At 43.3% G+C, this 17,781-nt stretch overlaps 1 protein-coding gene, 1 non-coding gene and 1 pseudogene across 2 annotated transcripts; 2 read left to right on the top strand and 1 right to left on the bottom strand.

The window, feature by feature from the left end:
• Positions 1 to 12,541: 12,541 nt before the first annotated feature.
• On the top strand, positions 12,542 to 13,246 carry LOC129149137 (60S ribosomal protein L21-like; annotated as a pseudogene).
• Positions 13,247 to 13,284: 38 nt separating this feature from the next.
• Positions 13,285 to 13,391, bottom strand: LOC114230686 (U6 spliceosomal RNA). Its single transcript, XR_003616653.1, has one exon. It is a non-coding gene; the product is annotated as a U6 spliceosomal RNA (small nuclear RNA).
• A 1,250-nt stretch (positions 13,392 to 14,641) lies between these two features.
• On the top strand, positions 14,642 to 17,094 carry RPLP1 (ribosomal protein lateral stalk subunit P1). Its single transcript, XM_008139080.3, has 4 exons — positions 14,642 to 14,855; positions 15,530 to 15,604; positions 16,654 to 16,771; positions 16,972 to 17,094. The coding sequence occupies exons 1-4, from the start codon at positions 14,784 to 14,786 to the stop codon at positions 17,049 to 17,051; spliced, it is 345 nt and encodes a 114-aa protein (XP_008137302.1). The 5' UTR covers positions 14,642 to 14,783; the 3' UTR covers positions 17,052 to 17,094.
• Positions 17,095 to 17,781: the final 687 nt, after the last annotated feature.

Genomic DNA, 17,781 nt, shown 5'->3' with positions numbered 1-17,781 from the left:
AGGGAAGCGGGTAGGGGGAGAAGGGAGTCCTAATAGGTGACAGGAGATTTGACTTTGGGTGGTGGGCACATGGTGCAATATCCAGATTTTGTAACAGAAATCCACACGTGAAGCCTGTATGTTCATGTTGACCAATGTCACCCCAACCAATTTAATAAATAAAGGAGCCCTGACCAATGTCACCCAACCAATTTAATTAATTAATTAATAGATAAATAAAGGAGCCCTAGCTGGGTTTGCTGACTAGTTAGTATCAGCCCACAGACTAAACGGTCACGGGTTCAATTGTAGTCAAGGGCACATACCTTGGTTTGCAGCCTCAATCCCCAGCCACAGTTGGGGCACATGTGGGAGGCAACAAATTGATGTGTCTCTCACATCAATGCTTGTTTCTCCCCCTCCTTCCACTCTCTAAAAATCAATGGAGAAAAAAATACCCTTGGGTGACGATTAACAAAAAAAAAAGTGGAATTAATTAAAAGAAAACACTAGAGGTTTCTCTCACATAGGGGCTACTTGTTTTAGCGCACAAAGAAATGGCTTTGAAAGGGGGTATTTATCCTGCCAAGAACCAGGAATTCACGCCAAGTCAACATTCATAACCTGCTGGTATGCCATGCCCATAAGCAATCCTGTCCGAGAAAGGAGGCGTCCCTTGAGATAAACTTTAACCTTGCAGGTGTTCAGACATTCAAAGTAGTTGCCAGCAAAAAGACTACTTTATGCAGGCAGGACCGTGGCAGGCAATTTCATTAGTATAATTATTACTGCCGAGGAATTATGCCACACAAATAGTTACAGTGGCAATCCACACAGCAATTTATTCTCCTTTTATCATTGCAGTGGGTACAGGCTTAAAGGGAGCTCCCACAGTGTGGCTTCCTCTGGTGGCAGCACCGGCGCCTTCTCTGGCTGGCTGGTCGGTCAGGTCAGGAACGAAGTTTCAGTTTCAGGGCGGCACTGCCTTCAGAGATCCCTGCGCACAGGGCGGATCAATCATCTGTCTTCTGCCACAGAGAGGAGCTGAGCAGAGAGGGCAGGGGGACTGCACCTAAACTGAAGGCGATCAGCGAAGGTAACATCCAGCGATCAGAGCCACCAGTGCAGTGCAGGGATCAAAGCAATCAGCAACCACCAGGCGTCCAGCAATCAAGCAATGATCAACTCAAATGGTGTTCGGGGACCCTTTAAATAGCCTGTAGTACCCACGGCAGTCCAGGGGGGGAGGGGTAGAGAGATTCTGGTAAACAAAATGCATAACAATATCTCAAGTTTAACTTTAGTTCCAATGGGTATATCAGTAAACACACTTGTAAGCACTTGCTTTCACTCTGGAGAGGGGGAGAAGTATATGTCATCAGACATATGGTTATCAGGGCAAGTCACTCTAAGTCAGCAGTCCAAGTTCAAACCCTTATCAATAGAATACACAAGCTTCAGGGGAGTGGGGAGTGTGTCCTCAATATCACACTTTAAGTTTCAGGAAAGTCAACTCAAACCTTTTAAAACCTTTTTAACATTTTTTGGCATTTTAAAACATTTTCAAACATTTCTATGTTTTACTACAGCAAATCCTTAATACACAGTGTTTGACCTGGAATCTCCCCCCCCCCTTTTTTTTTTTTAATTAATTCAGGTGACTTACTGAAGCTTCCAGGTATGAAATATTTTAATTCTTGATACTATATGTAACTTAAACCCATATATAAAAAACTAGAGGTCCAGTGCATGAAAATTCATGCACTGGAAGCAGGGGGTCCCTCAGCCCAGCCTGCCCCCTCTCACAGTCCGGGAGCCCTCAGGGGTGGGAGGTAAACTGGCGATCAGGGGAAGGCGACGCCCCCATCACACCTCTGCTGCTGCCACTGCCAGCAGTGCAAGCTTCAGCCAGCCCTGGTTACCTGAGCCTCGGGCTGGCCCTGGGCGGCTGGGCAGCTGCCATCTGAGGCTTGCCTGTGCCTCGGGCTGGCCCTGGGCGGCTGGGGGACTGAAGGGACTGGGGGACTCTGGTGGGGCTGAGGGGACTGGGCACTGCCATCTTGTGGCTGTGGGCGCCACCATCTTTGAGGGAGTGGCAGTCAATTAGCATATTCCCTCCTTACTGACTATGGACGCTGCCATCTTTGAAGGTGGGACAGTCAATTAGCATATTCCCTCCTTATTGTCTGTAGGTGCTGCCATATTTGTGATGGTGTGAGGGTCAATTAGCATATTCTCTCTTTATTAGATAGGATAGAGACATCAGTATCATGGCAGTATGAGTCCAGTTTTTTCTCCCCTTTTACTTACAACTAATTGGTCATTCATAACTGTACAAAAGTGTCTTTGCTGCTGAAACCGGTTTGGCTCAGTGGATAGAGCGTTGGTCTGCGGACTGAAAGGTCCCGGGTTCGATTCTGGTCAAGGGCATGTACATTGGTTGCGGGCACATCCCCGGTAGGGGGTGTGCAGGAGGCAGCTGGTCGATATTTCTCTCTCATCGATGTTTCTAGCTCTCTATCCCTCTCCCTTCCTCTCTGTGAAAAATCAATAAAATATATATATTTTTTAAAAAGTGTCTTTGCTCATTACACCAGAATACCCAAGAGATTTCTACCTACTCATGCTTCAGAAAGTAGGTGGGTAGGACCTGGGGGGCTTCCGATCCAAGGAGTCAGTAAGCCTGACCCACCCCCACTTGCAGTGAAGCGGGGTTAGGAGGGGAGCGAAACTGGAGAATGCAAAACAGGTGGACACACAAGGGAGATAGAGAATTTGTGGAAATCCAGCCAACCTCATGGGAGAACCAGGCATGTCATCAAATGGGATAGAGATCAGTTTGGAGGCAGAGGAGGAGTAACTCAAGAAGGCAGTCCTCCTCCCCAGGTGACAGGGTAACAAGCTGGGCTTTCACCAGCAGTGACAACAGCTACCTTTATCACAAAGGAGGTGGAAGGAGAAAGTATTGAGTAACTGACCATGGGGGCTGGGACTGGGGGTATCCATTTCTCTTCAGCAGCAGAAGTAACTGAGGAGGGATCTCATGACTGCGTGGAAGGAGAGGAAAGGGAAGGCCGTTGACAAGGATAAAGTGTATTGAAAAAACCTTTGGGTTTCAGTAGGAGTCTGTGCACGAACCTCTCAGAGTACACCCATTGGAGGGCCCCCCTCCTGGGCCGTGGGCAACACAAAGCCCCAGATTCTAACCCTGCACTTCCCTTAACTCTACTCCAGACTTTTCACCAGCGTTTTTATACTCCTCCCCCAGTGCAGCCAGCCCCAGAGCCAACTCAGGAAAAGAGAAACCAAAAACTTGAGCTATTGCGCCACCTTCTGGAAAATAAAAGGTTCCTGATTGCCAGTCTTGAATTGTATAACAAGGTGAACAACTAAGAAAGATGTGTGCTATTTCAAATGCAACAGCAGAGACACATTTTGTCAAACACCAGGAAAAATCATGGTAATATGGTATTGCAAAATGAAAATGATAATTCTCCAGCACCTGAACCAAAGGTAGCAGAATATTGTGATCTAACTGATCTAATTCAAAATAGCTGAAGAGATTCAATGAGAAAAGTCAGAAGGGCATCGCAGTGAATTTAGGAATAAAATTATTGAACAAAAGGCATTCTATGCCTAAGATTGAAATTTTTAAAAAGCAGCAGACAGGGTGGTGAACATACAATACAGTTTTCAGATGATATGTTGTAGAATTGCGCAACTGAGACCTGTAGAATTTTCTTCACCAGTGTCACCCCAATAAATTCAATAAAAGGAGGGAAGCAGACAAATTCTGGAGCTAAAGTGAATGAATGAAATGAAAAATGCATTAGAGAGCTTAGAGAAAAGGGCAGATCAGATTTTTAAAAAAGCATTCTGCCGAAACCGGTTTGGCTCAGTGGATAGAGCGTCGGCCTGCGGACTGAAAGGTCCCAGGTTCGATTTCAGTCAAGGGCATGTACCTTGGTTGCGGGCACATCCCCAGTGTGGGGGGGGAGGGTGTGCAGGAGGCAGCTGATCGATGTTTCTAACTCTCTCTTCTCTCCCTCTCCCTTCATCTCTGTAAAAAATCAATTATATATATATATATATATATATATATATTTTTTTTTTTTTTTTAAAGCATTCTGACTTGGAGGATAGGAATTTAGAAATGACTCAGGAAAGGAGAGCAAACTAAGATTTTTAGAAAATGAACCTTACAAGAGCTCTATGATAATGATGAGAAAAACAAATAAGGATAACTGGTCTATCAGAAGGAGAAGAGAGGGAGAAGGGAGCAGAGTGTATTTAGAAAAATAATAGCTGAGAACTTCCCAACCCTGGGGAATAAATTGAACAGGCAAGTCCAAAAAGCTAATAGAACACCTTACTTTCTCAATGCATAAAGGCCCAGCTGGCATGGCTCAGTGGTTAAGCATCGACCTATGAACCAGGAGGTCAAAGTTCAATTCCTGGTCACGGCATATGCCTGGGGGATGTGCAGGAGGCAGCTAATAAATGATTCTCTCTCATCATTGATGGTTCTATCTCTCCCTCTCCCTCTCTGATATCAATAAAAAAATATTTTTAAAAAATACCGTCTCCAAGACACATTATAATGAAACTTAAAAATCAATGGTAAAGAAAAATATCTTAAAGACAATCAAGGAAAAAGAGAAAGTAGCCTACAAAGGAGCCTCCATTAGGCTATCAGCAGGTTTCTCAGCAGAAAGTCTACAGGCAGGAGAGAGTGGAATGACATATTCAAAGCATGAAGCAAAATTGCCAGCCAAGGATACTTCATCTGGCAAAGTTATCCTTCAGATTTGAAAGAGAAATAAAGGCTTTTCCAGACAAACAAAAACTAAAGGGAGTTCACCACAACTAGTCCTGCCTTGCAAGAAATGCTGAAAGTTATTCAAGCTGAAGTGAAAAGACACTAATTAGGCTCAGCAGTGAGTAAATCATCCAAACAGAAAATCAAGGAAATGAAATTGAAGCATACTCTAGAACAAATGGGCTTAACAGACATAAATAGAACATTCCATACAACAGGAGCAGAATACACATTCTCCAGTGCGCACAGAATATTTTCCAGGATAAATCATATAATAGGGCACAAAACAAATTGCAGCAAATTTAAGAAGACTGAAATCATACCAACTATCTTTACTGACCACAATGGTATGAAACTAAAAACCAACAAGAGAAAAGCTGGAAAGTCTAAAAATACGTGGAAGCTAAACAGCACACTTCTAAACAACCAATAGGTCAAGAAGAAATCAAAGAGAATTAAAGAATTATCTCGAATCAAATGAAAATGGAACTACAACACAGCAAATCTTATGGGTACAGTAAAAGCAGTTCTGAGAGGAAAGTTTATAGTTATATATGCACATGTTAAGAAATTCAGAAGATCTCTAATAAGCAACCTAACTTTACACATTAAGGAATCAGAAAAAGAAAAACAAGGTAAGCCCAAACTTAGCAGAAAGAAAGAAATAATAAAAAAATCAGAATAGAAAAAAAAATCAGAGTGGAAATAAATAAATAGAAACCAGAAAAGCAAAAAAAAAAAAAAAAAAGGATCAACAAAACTGAACACTTGTTCTTCAAAATGATAAACAAAAGATAAAACTGACAAAACTTTAACCAGACTAAGAAAAAAAAAGGACTGAAATAAGTAAAATTAGATATGCAAAAGGAGACACTACAACTGATACAACAGAAATACATAGGAACATAACAGACTATTGTGAACAATTATATGCCAACCAATTAGATAACCTAGAAGAATTGGATAAATTTCTAAAAATACACATCCTACCAAGACTGAATCTGGAAGAAATAGAAAAATCTGATTAGACCAATAATAAGCAAAGAGATTAAATCAGTAATGGAAACCTCTCAACAAAGAACACCCCAGGACTAGACAGCCTCACTGGCAAATTCAACCAAACATTTAAAGAATTAACAGCAATCTTTCTCAAACTCTTCCAAACTCATTCTACGTGGCCAGCATCACCCTGACACCAAAGCCAGATAAGGACAACACAAGAATATTATAAATCAATATCCCTGATGAATACAGAAATAAAATTTCTCAACAAAATATAAGCAAACCAAATTGAAGAACACATAAAAAGGATTACATGCCATGATCAAATGAGATTTATCCCTGGGTTGTAAAGATAGTTCAGCATACACAAATCAGCCCACCCTGTGTGGCTCAGTGCTTGAGCATTGACCTATGAACCAGGTCTTGGTTTGATTCCCAGTCAGGGCACATGCCCAGTTGCAGGCTCGGTTCCCAGTGTGGGGCATACAGGAGGCAGTTGATCAATGATTCTCTCTCATCACTGATGTTTCTATCTCTCTCTTCCTCTCCCTTCCTCTCTGAAATCAATAAAAAATGGAACTGTGCACTGCAAGGCTGCGGTAGGCACAGGGACAGGTCTCAGCCCATCCTCCATGACCCCACCCGGTCCATCCCACTGCGCCCCGGTCCTCTGTCTGCTGGCAGCCCGCTCCTGCAGCTGCTGCTCCCACATGCTGACAGCGCGAAATGATTGGGGCTGGCGCCAGCAGCGGGTGCAAACAGCAACTGCTACCCCGATCACCCCTCAGGAGCAGGGGGAGGTGAAGAAGCCCTCAGGGGCGATCGGGGCCAGCACCTGGCACTGGCAGTGGGTGCGAGCGGTGGCTCCAGCGCCGGCAGTGGGTCCGAGTGGGACTGGCGCCGGCAGCAGGTACGAGCGCCAGGCTGGACCGTGGCATGCAGGAGCAAAGAATTTTCAGTAACCACCAGAAGTTAGCCCTGATGACAGCGACCAGCACCCCACCTTGGTCTGGCGCCCCCACTCACCTGCTCCACCATCCCGCCATGGCCAACGCCCATCATGTTTCACACTCTGCCGCCTGCTGCCAACGCCCGCCATGTTCTGCGCTTGCCCCCTGATTGTCAGCATATGTCGTAGCGACTGGTTATTTGGTTGTTTGGTTGTTCTGCCATTCGGTCTATTTGCATATTAGGGTTTTATATATATACTAGAGGCCTGGTGCACAAAATTTGTGCACTTGGGGGGGTCCCTCAGCCCGGATTGCAAGAGGGCACAGGCCAGGCTGAGGGACCCCACAGGTGAACGATAGGAGCCAGGGATGGAGGCGGGAGGTTGGCTAGCCGGGGCGGGACTGCAGGAGGGCTCCAGGGTGTATCCAGCCCATCTCGCTCAGTCCCGATCGGCCGGACCCCAGCAGCCAGGTAACCTACCAGTCGGAGCTCTGCCCCTTAGGGGTCAGTACATGTCATAGCAACTGGTCAACCAGTCGACTGTCTGCCCCCTGGTGGTCAGTGCACGTCATAGCGAGTGGTTGAGCGGCCTTAGCATATCATTAGCATATTACACTTTGATTGGTTGAATGGCTGACTGGACTACTGGACACTTAGCATATTAGGCTTTTATTATAGAGGATAAATTTCACCCCAAAGCTGCAGAATATACATTCTTCCCAAGTGCACATAGATCATTCACAAAGACAGGCCACATATTAGGACACAAAACAAGTCTCTACATGTTCAAGAAGACTGAAATCATATCAAGCATCTTCTCAGATAACAGTGGAATGAAATTAGAAATCAACTACAGTAAAAACACCCCAAAAAATTCAAATACATGGAGTCTAAGTAGCATGTTAATAAACAATGAATGGGTTACCAATGAGATCAAGAAAAAAATAAAAAAAAAAACTTCCTGGAAACAAATGAAAATGAACACACAACAACCCAAAATCTATTAGACACAGCAAAAACAGTCCTAAGAGGAAAGTTCATAGCACTATAGGCCTATCTCAAAAAACAAGAAAAATTAACAATAAACTATTTAACCCTACAGCTTAAAGAACTAGAAAGAGAACAACAAGAAAAGCCCAGAGTACATAGAAGGAAGAAAATAATAAAAATTAGAGCAGAAATAAATGACAGAGAGACTTAAAAAAAAAAAAGAAACCAAGAGCTGGTTCTTTGAAAGGATAAACAAGATTGATAAACCGTTAGCCAAACTCATCAAGAAACAAAGAGAGAACCCAAATAAATAAAATCAGAAATGAAAATAAAGAAGTAACCACTGACACCACAGAAATACAAAGGATTGTAAGAAAATACTATGAACAACTATATGCCAACAAGCTGGACAATGTGGATGAAATAGACAAATTCCTAGAAAAATGCAATCTCCCAAAACTGAATCAGGGAGAACCCAAAAACCTGAATAGGCCAATAACAACTGATGAAATAGAAGCAATAATCAAAAAACTCCCAGCAAACAAAAGCCTGGGTCTGGACAGCCTCACAGAGGAGTTTTACCAAACATTCAAAGAAGTAACACCTACACTCCTCAAACTATTCCAAAAAATCCAAGAGGAAGGAACACTTCCAAGCTCTTCTTATGAGGTCAAAGTTATCCTAATTCCAAAACCAGATAAAGACACTACAAAGAAAGAGAATTATAAACCAATATCCCTGATGAACATAGATGCTAAAATCCTCAACAAAATATTAGCAAATCAGATCCAGCAATATATTGAAAAGGTCATACACCATGACCAAATGGGATTTATTCCAGGGATGCAAGGCTAGTACAATATCTGCAAATCAACAAACGTGATACATCACATAAACAAATTGAAAGACAAATATCACATGATCATATCAATAGACAAAGTATTCGACAAAATCCAACACCCATTTTTGATAAAAACTCTTATCAAAGTGGGAATAGAGGGAGCATATTTCAACATGATAAAAACCATATATGACAAACCTACAGAGAACATCACACTCAATGGGCAAAAACAAATACCATTTCCCCTAAGAACAGGAACACCATTCTTATTCAACATAGTACTGGAAGTCCTAGCCACAGTGATCAGACAAGAAGAAATAAAAGGCATCCAAATTGGAAAAGAGAAAGTAAAACTCTCATTATTCACAGATAACATAATATTGTACATAAAAAACCCTAAAGATTCCACCAAAAAAACTACTAGAGCTAATAAATGAATTTGGCAATGTAGCAGGATACAAAATTGATGGCTTTTTTATACACAACTAGAGGCCCAGCGTGCGATTGAAATCATGCGAGGAGGTGCCCCGCCCCGGGGGGCTGGGACCTGCGCCTGACTTGCAGCGTCCCCCAGCCACCCTGCCTGTGTCCACTCGGGGGCCGCCCAAGCCGCCGCGCCGGCTCAGGCAGGTCCCCCCGTCTCTCTCTCCGCTCTGGGCCTCACCTGCACGCACAACCTCCTCCTGTCTGGTTGTGACCCGTTACGGCGTCCCGGCCTAATTTGCATATCATCCTTTTTTTAAATATAGATAATGAATTCTCAAAAAGAGAAACTAAACAAACAATCCTATTTACTATTATAACAACAAAATTAAGATACTTAGGAATAAACTTAACCAAGGAGGCAAAAGACCTGTACTCAGAAAACTACAGGATGTTGAAAAATAAGATCGAAGAAGATATAAACAAGTGGAAGAATATACTGTGTTCATGGATTGGTAGAATCAACATCATTAAAATGTCCATACTACTCAAGGCAATCTACAGATTCAAAGCAATCCCTATTAAAATACCAACAGCATATTGCAGATATCTAGAACAAATATTTCAAAAATTTATATGGAATCAAAAAAGATTCTGAATAGTGGCAGCAATCTTGAGAAAGAAAAACAAAGTTGGAGAAATCACAATACCAGACTTCAAGTTATACTACAAAGCCACCATAATCAAAACAGCCTGGTACTGGCACAAGAACAGGTATATAGATCAATGAAACAGAATAGAGACTGACCCAGAAATTGACCCAAGCCATTATGTTCAATTAATATTTGACAAAGGAGGCAAGAGCATACAATGGAGTCAAGACAGTCTCTTCAATAAATGGTGTTAGGAAAATTGGACAGATACCTTCAAAAAACTGAAACTAGACCACCAACTTCCACCAAACACAAGCATGAACTCAAAATGGATAAAAGACTTAAATGTAAGTCGTGAAACCATAAGAATCCTAGAAGAAACCATAGGCAGCAACATCTCAGACAGGCGTGAGGTGATACCTCATTGCTACCTCTTGTAGCAATATGTTTATGGATACATCTCTTAGGACAAAGTAAACTAAGGAGAAAATAAACAAATGGGACTACATCAAAATAAAAAGCTTCTGCACAGCAAAAGAAACCATCAATGAAACGAAAAGGGAGCACACTGTATGGAAGAACACATTTGGCAATGATACTGATAAAGGGTTACTATCCAAAATATATAAGGAACTCATACAACTTAACAAAAGGAAGACAATCCAATTAAAAAATGGGCAAAGGACCTAAATAGACACTTCTCCAAAGTGGACATACAGATGGTCTAAAAACATATGAAAAAATGCCCAAAGTCACTGATCTTCAGAGAGATGCAAATTAAAACGACAATGAGGTATCACCTCACACCTGTCAGAATGGCTACCAACAACAAATCAACAAATGACAAGTACTGGCAAGGATGTGGAGAAAATGAAACCCTAGTACACTGCTAGTGGGAATGCAGATTGGTACAGCCATTATGGAAAACAGTATGGAGTTCCCTCAAAAAATTAAAGATGGAACTGCCATTTGACCCAGTGGAATATGTCCTAAGAAATCTGAAACACCTATCAGAAAGAATGTATGCACCCCTATGTTCAGAACAGCACAATTTACAATAGCTAAGATCTGGAAACAGCCCAAGGGCCCATCAGGAGATGAGTGGATAAAAAGCTGTGGCACATTTATACCATGGAATACTATGCAGCAGTAAAAAAGAATAATCTCTTATCCTTTGAGATTATTCTCTTATCCAGCATGGAGGGACCTGGAGAGTATCATGCTAAGTGAAATAAGTCAGTCAGAGAAAGATGAGTATCATGTGATCTCACTCATACGTGGAATCTAATTAACAAAATAAAATGATGAACAAAGTGGATCCAGAGACATGGAAGCATGAAACAGAGTGCAGAATCTTGGAGAGAAGGTGGGGGAGGGTGGATGTGTGTTAGATAATCAACCAAAGACCTTGTATGCATATATGCAAAACCCATGGACAGACAATAGGGCGGTGAAGGCCCGGGGTAGGGGGCAGGCTGGAGGGGGCCAATGGGGGTAAAAGGGACATATTTAATACTTTTAACAATAAAGATTTATTTAAAAAGAGAGAGAGAGAAGAAGACAAGAAATAAGTGGTGGGCAGGTTGTGGAGAAAAGGAAAACTAAAAAAAAAAAAAAAAAAAAAGGAAATTTGATGCATTGTTGCTGGGGATGTAAATTGGTGCAGGCACTATGGAAAACAGTATGGAGATTCCCAGAAAATTAAAAGTAGAACTACCGCCCGTCTGGCATGGCTCAGTGGTTGAGTGTCGACCTGTGAACTAGGAGGTCACGGTTCGATTCCCGGTCAGGACACGTGCACAGGGCTCGATCCCCAGTGTGGGCGTGTGGGAGCAGCTGATCAATGATTCTCTCATCATTGATGTTTCTATCTTCTATCTCTCTTTCCTTCTTCCTTCTTCTCTGATATATATATAATAAAAGGCTAATATGCAAATTGTCCCCTTAGGAGTTCGATCGGGAGTTCAACTGCTCATGATGAGGTGTGCTGACCACCAGGGGGTGGGTTGAAACAAAGGAAGGCCCCGGCTGGCGGGAAGGAAAGCCCCAATCAGCCAGGCCTAGCGACCCTACCCATGCACTGGGCCTTTAGTGTGTGTGTGTGTGTGTGTGTGTGTGTGTGTACATGTATGTATGTGTATGTATATATATGTGTGTGTGTGTATATATATATATACACACACATATATATATATGTATATATATATATATATATAGTTTTAAAACTATATATATATAGTTTTAAAGTATGATCCAGCAATTCCACTTCTGAATATTTATCTAAAGAAAATAAGAACAGCAATTTGAAAAAAAATGTTCATTGCAGCATTATTTACAACAGCCAAGGCCTGGAAACAACCTAAGTGTCCACCATAAATGGATGGATCACTATATGTATATGTGCTCTATATACAATGAAATATTATTCAGCCATAAAAAAGTAATAAAATCTTGCCATTTGAGACAACATGAATGGACCCTGAAGGCATTATGCTAGGTGAAATAAGTCAGACAGAGAAAGAGGAATACTGTAAATAGCATATGACCTCACTTATATGTGGAATCTAAAAGAAAAAGAAACAAGCTCATAAATACAGAGAACAAATTGGTGGGGTTGCAGGAGTTGGGGGTGTGAGGGTGGAGACAGGAAGGGGATGCAGAGTAGAGAAGGGGTGTGGGGTAGGGGTCATGAAATAGGTGAAGGGGCCAAACGGTACAAACTTCCAGTTATAAAAATAAATAAATCCTGGGCATATAATGTACATGGTGACTATAGTTGACAATATTTAAAAGTAGTTGCAAAGACTAGACCTAAGTCCTCAGCAAAACAAGAAAAGAAATTGCTTCTTTTGGGCGGGAACCGTGATCTTCCAGTAATTCACCGAAATGACTGACACAAGGGGCAGGAGGAGAGGCACCTGCTACATGTTCCCCGGGCCTTTTAGAAAACACGGGAGTTGTTCCTCTGGCCACATACATGTGAATCTATAGGAAAGGTGATACTGTAGACATCAAGGGGATAGGCACTGTTCCGAAAGAAATTCCCCACAAATGTTGCCATGGCAAAACTGGAAGAGTCTACAGTGTCACCCAGCATGCAGTGGGCATTGTTATGAACAAACAAGTTAAAGGCAAGATTCTTTTCTTTTTTCCCTTCTTAATTTAATTTACTGGGGTGACACTGGTTAAAAGTATACAGGTTTCAGGTACAAAATTTTACAACACACCATCTGTACACTGTATTTTGTGTTGACCAACCCAAGTCAAGTCTCGTCCATCACCACTTATCCTTGCTATTCCCTCCTCCCCCCCCACCCCCCCGCAAGCATTACATTGTTATCTGTGTAAGGGCAAGATTCTTGCCAAGAAAATGAATGGACTTATTGAGCATATTAAGCACTCTAAGAGCTGAGATAGCTTTCTGAACCGTGTGAAGGAAAATGATCAGAAAAAGAAGGAAGCCAAAGAGAAAGGTTCCTGGGTTCCACAGAAGCACCTGCCTGCTCCACTCAGAGGAGCACAGGTGTGAGAAGCAATGGAAAGGAGCCTGAGCTGCTGGAACCCGTCCCCTATGAACTCATGGCATGATAGGTGTAAATAAAAGACCTCTGTATTGGTGTGTTTTTTTAAATAAGGACTGCTTCACGAATTTGTGTGTCATCCTTGTGCAGGGGCCATGCTAATCTTCTCTGTATCGTTCCAGTTTTAGTATACGTGCTGCCAAAGCGTGCACTGTATTGATTCTTTAAAAAGAAAGAAAAACAATATCTATGTGTGGTGATGACGTTAACGGAATTTATTGTGATCATTTCACAATATATACAAATGTTAGATCATTATGTTGTACGCATTAAACGAATATAATGTTATATGTCAATTGTACCACCGTAAGAAATGTTTTAATACCCTCAATATAAACCCAAGAGAGGTTTTATTAGCTTCAAAGGACAAAAAGTGCAGTACAGCACCGAACCAAGCAAGCAGCAGTTGCAGCAAGATCTTCAGGCAGTTTCAAGGCATTTCCACCCAATCACCGGGTGCCTTAGTTATAAAAATTGAAGGAAGACAAAATTTACTCACAATCCCCAAACCCATCCATCCCTCTCCGCACTCACAAGAAGGCGCTTAAATTAGGATTCCAAATTCCAAATCCAGGCTCCACCGCACGCTGTCATCTTAGACTAGTTACGGGGCCTATTACACCTTAGTTAATAGTTCATGGAGTCAGTGATGGCGAACCTATGACACGCGTGTCAGCACTGACACGCGTAGCCATTTCTGATGACACGCGGCCGCATGCCGAGGATGAAACATTTGCTGCTCCTGAGGATGAAACATTTGCGACTAGAGTCTTGGAGTTAGTTTTTTTCCTCAAAGTGACACACTACCCGAGTTATGCTCAGTTTTTTGGCGAAGTTTGACACACCAAGCTCAGAAGGTTGCCCATCACTGATGGAGATAATAGTACTTACCTCTTAGACTGTGGGAGCATTAAATGAAACCTTGTAGCATGTGGCTCAGTGTTTGGGACATAGCAGGCGTTCAAACCCCACTTGGCTATCGTAAAACTGCAAGCTTCTTATTTCCTCCTACGTTCACTAACTTATTTCACCTGAGACGCTGCGCTAAGAACCCGGGACTAAAGGCGGTAAAGTAGCTCTGCCTCCAGGTGATGGTGCTGCGAGGTGGGTGGGATAGCGGGGCGGCTGGGACGCCATTAAATGGTTGTCTAAACAGTGTCACAGGAGCAACAGTGCAGAGGGTAGCGTCCATTTACCTAGGTAACTTTTCCCTAAAAACATCACTACTGTTCACGAGTCCTAACCAATGAGCACTTACAGGTTCCTAGCAACTTCTTTGAACGCGAGTCACGCCTTCTGCGCAGGCGCCTCCAGTGGGTCGTCCCGGGCGGCTCCAGCCCCGCCTCTTCCGCCAGACGCGGGCGCGGATTGGTCGGCAAGGCCCTCATAAGTCCCCGCGCGCAGGCGCGCCGCCCCCTTTCCCCAGCTGCCGGTAAGGTGCTCGGTTCTTCCGAGGAAGCTAAGGCCGCGTTGGGGTGAGGCCCTCACTTCATCCGGCGACTAGCACCGCTCCCGGCAGCGCTCGCCCAGCACTCGCCCTCACCATGGCCTCAGTGTCGGAGCTCGCCTGCATCTACTCGGCCCTCATCCTGCACGACGATGAAGTGACGGTGACGGTGAGTGCGGGCCCGGGCCTATGGCAGGGACGGCCCGCGGGCGGCAGAGTCCCCCGCCTTTCCAGGCCTCCCGTCAGGCCCTTCCGGCCGTAGTCGGGGCCTTCGACACCCACAGGGCGGCCTTGGGCCCATCAGGTGGCCCCATCAGGTGGCCCCACGTGGGAGTTGGCCTGGGGCCTCGGCCACGTGCCGGATCCGGTAGGGGCTGGATTACATTGGCGATGGCGCGCTCTGGCCTTGAGAACTTTTATTTATTTGGAGAAACTTGTGCGGCGCGTGGGCATCCGCAGCCAGTTATATCCCAGACCATCATTTTGAATTATTTTGACTCTCTTAGAGGGCCCTGTGGGGCCAGGCTGTACGGTGTGGAGAGCACATGAGCTCTGCTCCACCTTCCAGCCTCGACTCGTAACTTAAAATAGCATGACTTGGGTAGGTTCCCAGCCCGTGAAATGGCAGCGATGAACTCGCCACACAGGAGCAGGTGGCATTTCTGTCCTCGTGACAGCCAAAAGAGTGTAAGAAATGGTCGTCTTAAACATAAGATGCAGATAAAATACGGAAACTGGATACACATGGTTTGGTACACATGCTTTGAATAATTTCAACTTTTTGGAGACGTTTCAGAAAGCTACAGTTCGGTCTCTGATGGATTGTCATTTTATCTGTTTTAGGAGGATAAGATCAATGCCCTCATTAAAGCAGCTGGTGTAAATGTTGAACCTTTCTGGCCAGGCTTGTTTGCAAAGGTAAGGTGATGGTGGCAACTTGATTTGGAGATGTAGATTTGGGAAGACCTACTGATTACTAAGTAAGATGTTCATGCCAATATCCAAAAAAAATAACCACATACAACTCGTAAGTGATATTTCCTTGCATTTCTATTGTGTCTTTCTTGATCTCAGATTGGCTTCTCTTCTGTTTAGAAACCATGGTAAAAGAATTAACCAGGTGATTCCTTCTTTAAAGGGGCCACCCAGAAGATAACTAACTCCCATGACATTAAAAGCAAATCCTTGTAGTATAATAGCATGCTTTAATGGAAATTGGGTGTGGCCTTTTCTTGACCATTTACATGTGTTGGGAGATAAAAGACAAGATCCCTACCCAAGGAATTGGGCACTGGCTGCCTTCAATTCTACAGGTTACTGAATCTCCGGCAAGTGAAGCTCGTGGATGCTAACTATTCACCTGTGTCCTGCAAAGAGCTTTGAAAGATTGAAAACATTGAACCTCTGTCATCTTTAATAAATTGCCTAGAATTACTTAGCAGTCTGAAAAATTGAAGAAGAGACATGGAACTGGGGAAAAACCCCTGGCTTAAGGAAGCTTGCGTGTTAACAAGTTAAACCAGCATTTTGGGGCCAATTTTCTCATCTATAAAAGGAATTCATCTAGCTGTACCTTACTGCTTAAACATAGCAATGCAAGTATGAGATTTACAGCTTTAAGTTTTTTGTGATTGCTTATTTTTAGTATAGCTGTGTGGGTTGTTAAGTTTTTAGGGAATCTGAATAGCACACAAGCTGTCACTGGCAGACTCCAGCAAAGGAGAAGGAAGAGGAATTTGTTTACACTAGAAGCCCGATTCGGGCAAGAGTAGGCCTTCCCCCAGCTGCAGCACCCCCCTTTCCTTCGAACAGCCCCACTGGTCTAATTAGCATATTATGCTTTTATTATTACGAATAGTGAAGGGGGTAGGTCACTACAAGTTCAAAGGGGTGGTACTATATTTTCCTGGGTGAATATTATAACGGACAGAACTGAGCACTTACCTCTGTATGTGTTTGTGTTGCAGGCTCTGGCCAATGTCAACATTGGGAGTCTCATCTGCAATGTAGGGGCTGGTGGACCTGCCCCTGCAGCTAGTGCTGCACCAGCAGGAGGTCCTGCCGCCTCCACCGCTGCTGCCCCAGGTAGGTAACTAATTACAGGCAGAATTGCCCTTAATTTACTAAGTAGGTGATGTCTAGAAATCCTAAAACCAGAAACATAGTTTGATGAGGGAAGTCTGGGGTATTTGAGCATGTAAGTTGAAGGGCCTATAGCTCTTTGGAGTTCAAAATAAAAGTGTGTAATTTACCTTTTTTTTTTTTTTTCTTTTCCTCTTTTTAAGCTGAGGAGAAGAAAGTGGAAGCAAAGAAAGAAGAATCTGAGGAGTCTGATGATGACATGGGCTTTGGTCTTTTTGACTAAACTGGCTCTTTTGTAACACAGTCAATAAAAGCTGACCTCTGTTGCTGTTGGGCTTGCTGATTGTCTGGGGATGTGCCTGTATAAAGGTGATCTCATTTTTATAATGCTGGCTTTCAACCTTTTCTGCTATGACACAAGCTAGACACTGCACAAAGAATGCATCTAATATTGCAGCAAGAACTACATGTGGAGGAGTAAGGGTTATGATTTATAGGGTTTGTTCCCTGGATGTGAATGAGTCCAATGAGATGGGTCCAGACCTCAGATTTAGAAAGTTTCTTTGCTAATTCCCAAGCACAATCCTGGTCCTGGCAGTTAATAGATGAAATAGCTTGTCGGGGTGAGGGGTGTGACAGAACAATCATGTAATGTAAAGTGGGAATAGGTTGGCTGCTTTTTTAGGGAGAGACATAATTGGCTGCCTCCCACATGTGCCCTGATGTGCATGGGATGACCGAAACCACACAGGCCAGGTCTAGGTTCACTTTTAAAAATGCGAAGGCACCATAGGACTTGGATTTGTAAGACATCGTATGTTCAGAGCACCTATAACATGTAAGGTACTATGTCTGTCTCCATTAGTGAGATTCCGAAGTTGTTGAAAAGCAGGACTTGCTAGTCCTCCAAAATAAGATGCATTAGGCATACACAGACAGTGTTTGGTAAACAATTTAGGGGCTTGAGAAAGGGGGAAGGCACAATGAGGAAAAGTGAATTAAAATTTGCCGTT

The sequence above is a fragment of the Eptesicus fuscus genome, chromosome 5 (assembly GCF_027574615.1).
Source record: "Eptesicus fuscus isolate TK198812 chromosome 5, DD_ASM_mEF_20220401, whole genome shotgun sequence".
Taxonomy (NCBI): Eukaryota; Metazoa; Chordata; class Mammalia; order Chiroptera; family Vespertilionidae; genus Eptesicus; species Eptesicus fuscus.
This window is presented reverse-complemented; position numbering and strand designations above follow the sequence as displayed.

Bases quoted from the DNA above. Each gene is read 5' to 3' on its own strand.
- RPLP1 (XM_008139080.3), top strand. From the start codon at position 14,784: ATGGCCTCAGTGTCGGAGCTCGCCTGCATCTACTCGGCCCTCATCCTG. The intron at 15,605-16,653 runs GTAAGGTGATGG...TTTGTGTTGCAG, and splicing joins GGCCAGGCTTGTTTGCAAAG to GCTCTGGCCAATGTCAACAT. The intron at 16,772-16,971 runs GTAGGTAACTAA...CCTCTTTTTAAG, and splicing joins CTCCACCGCTGCTGCCCCAG to CTGAGGAGAAGAAAGTGGAA.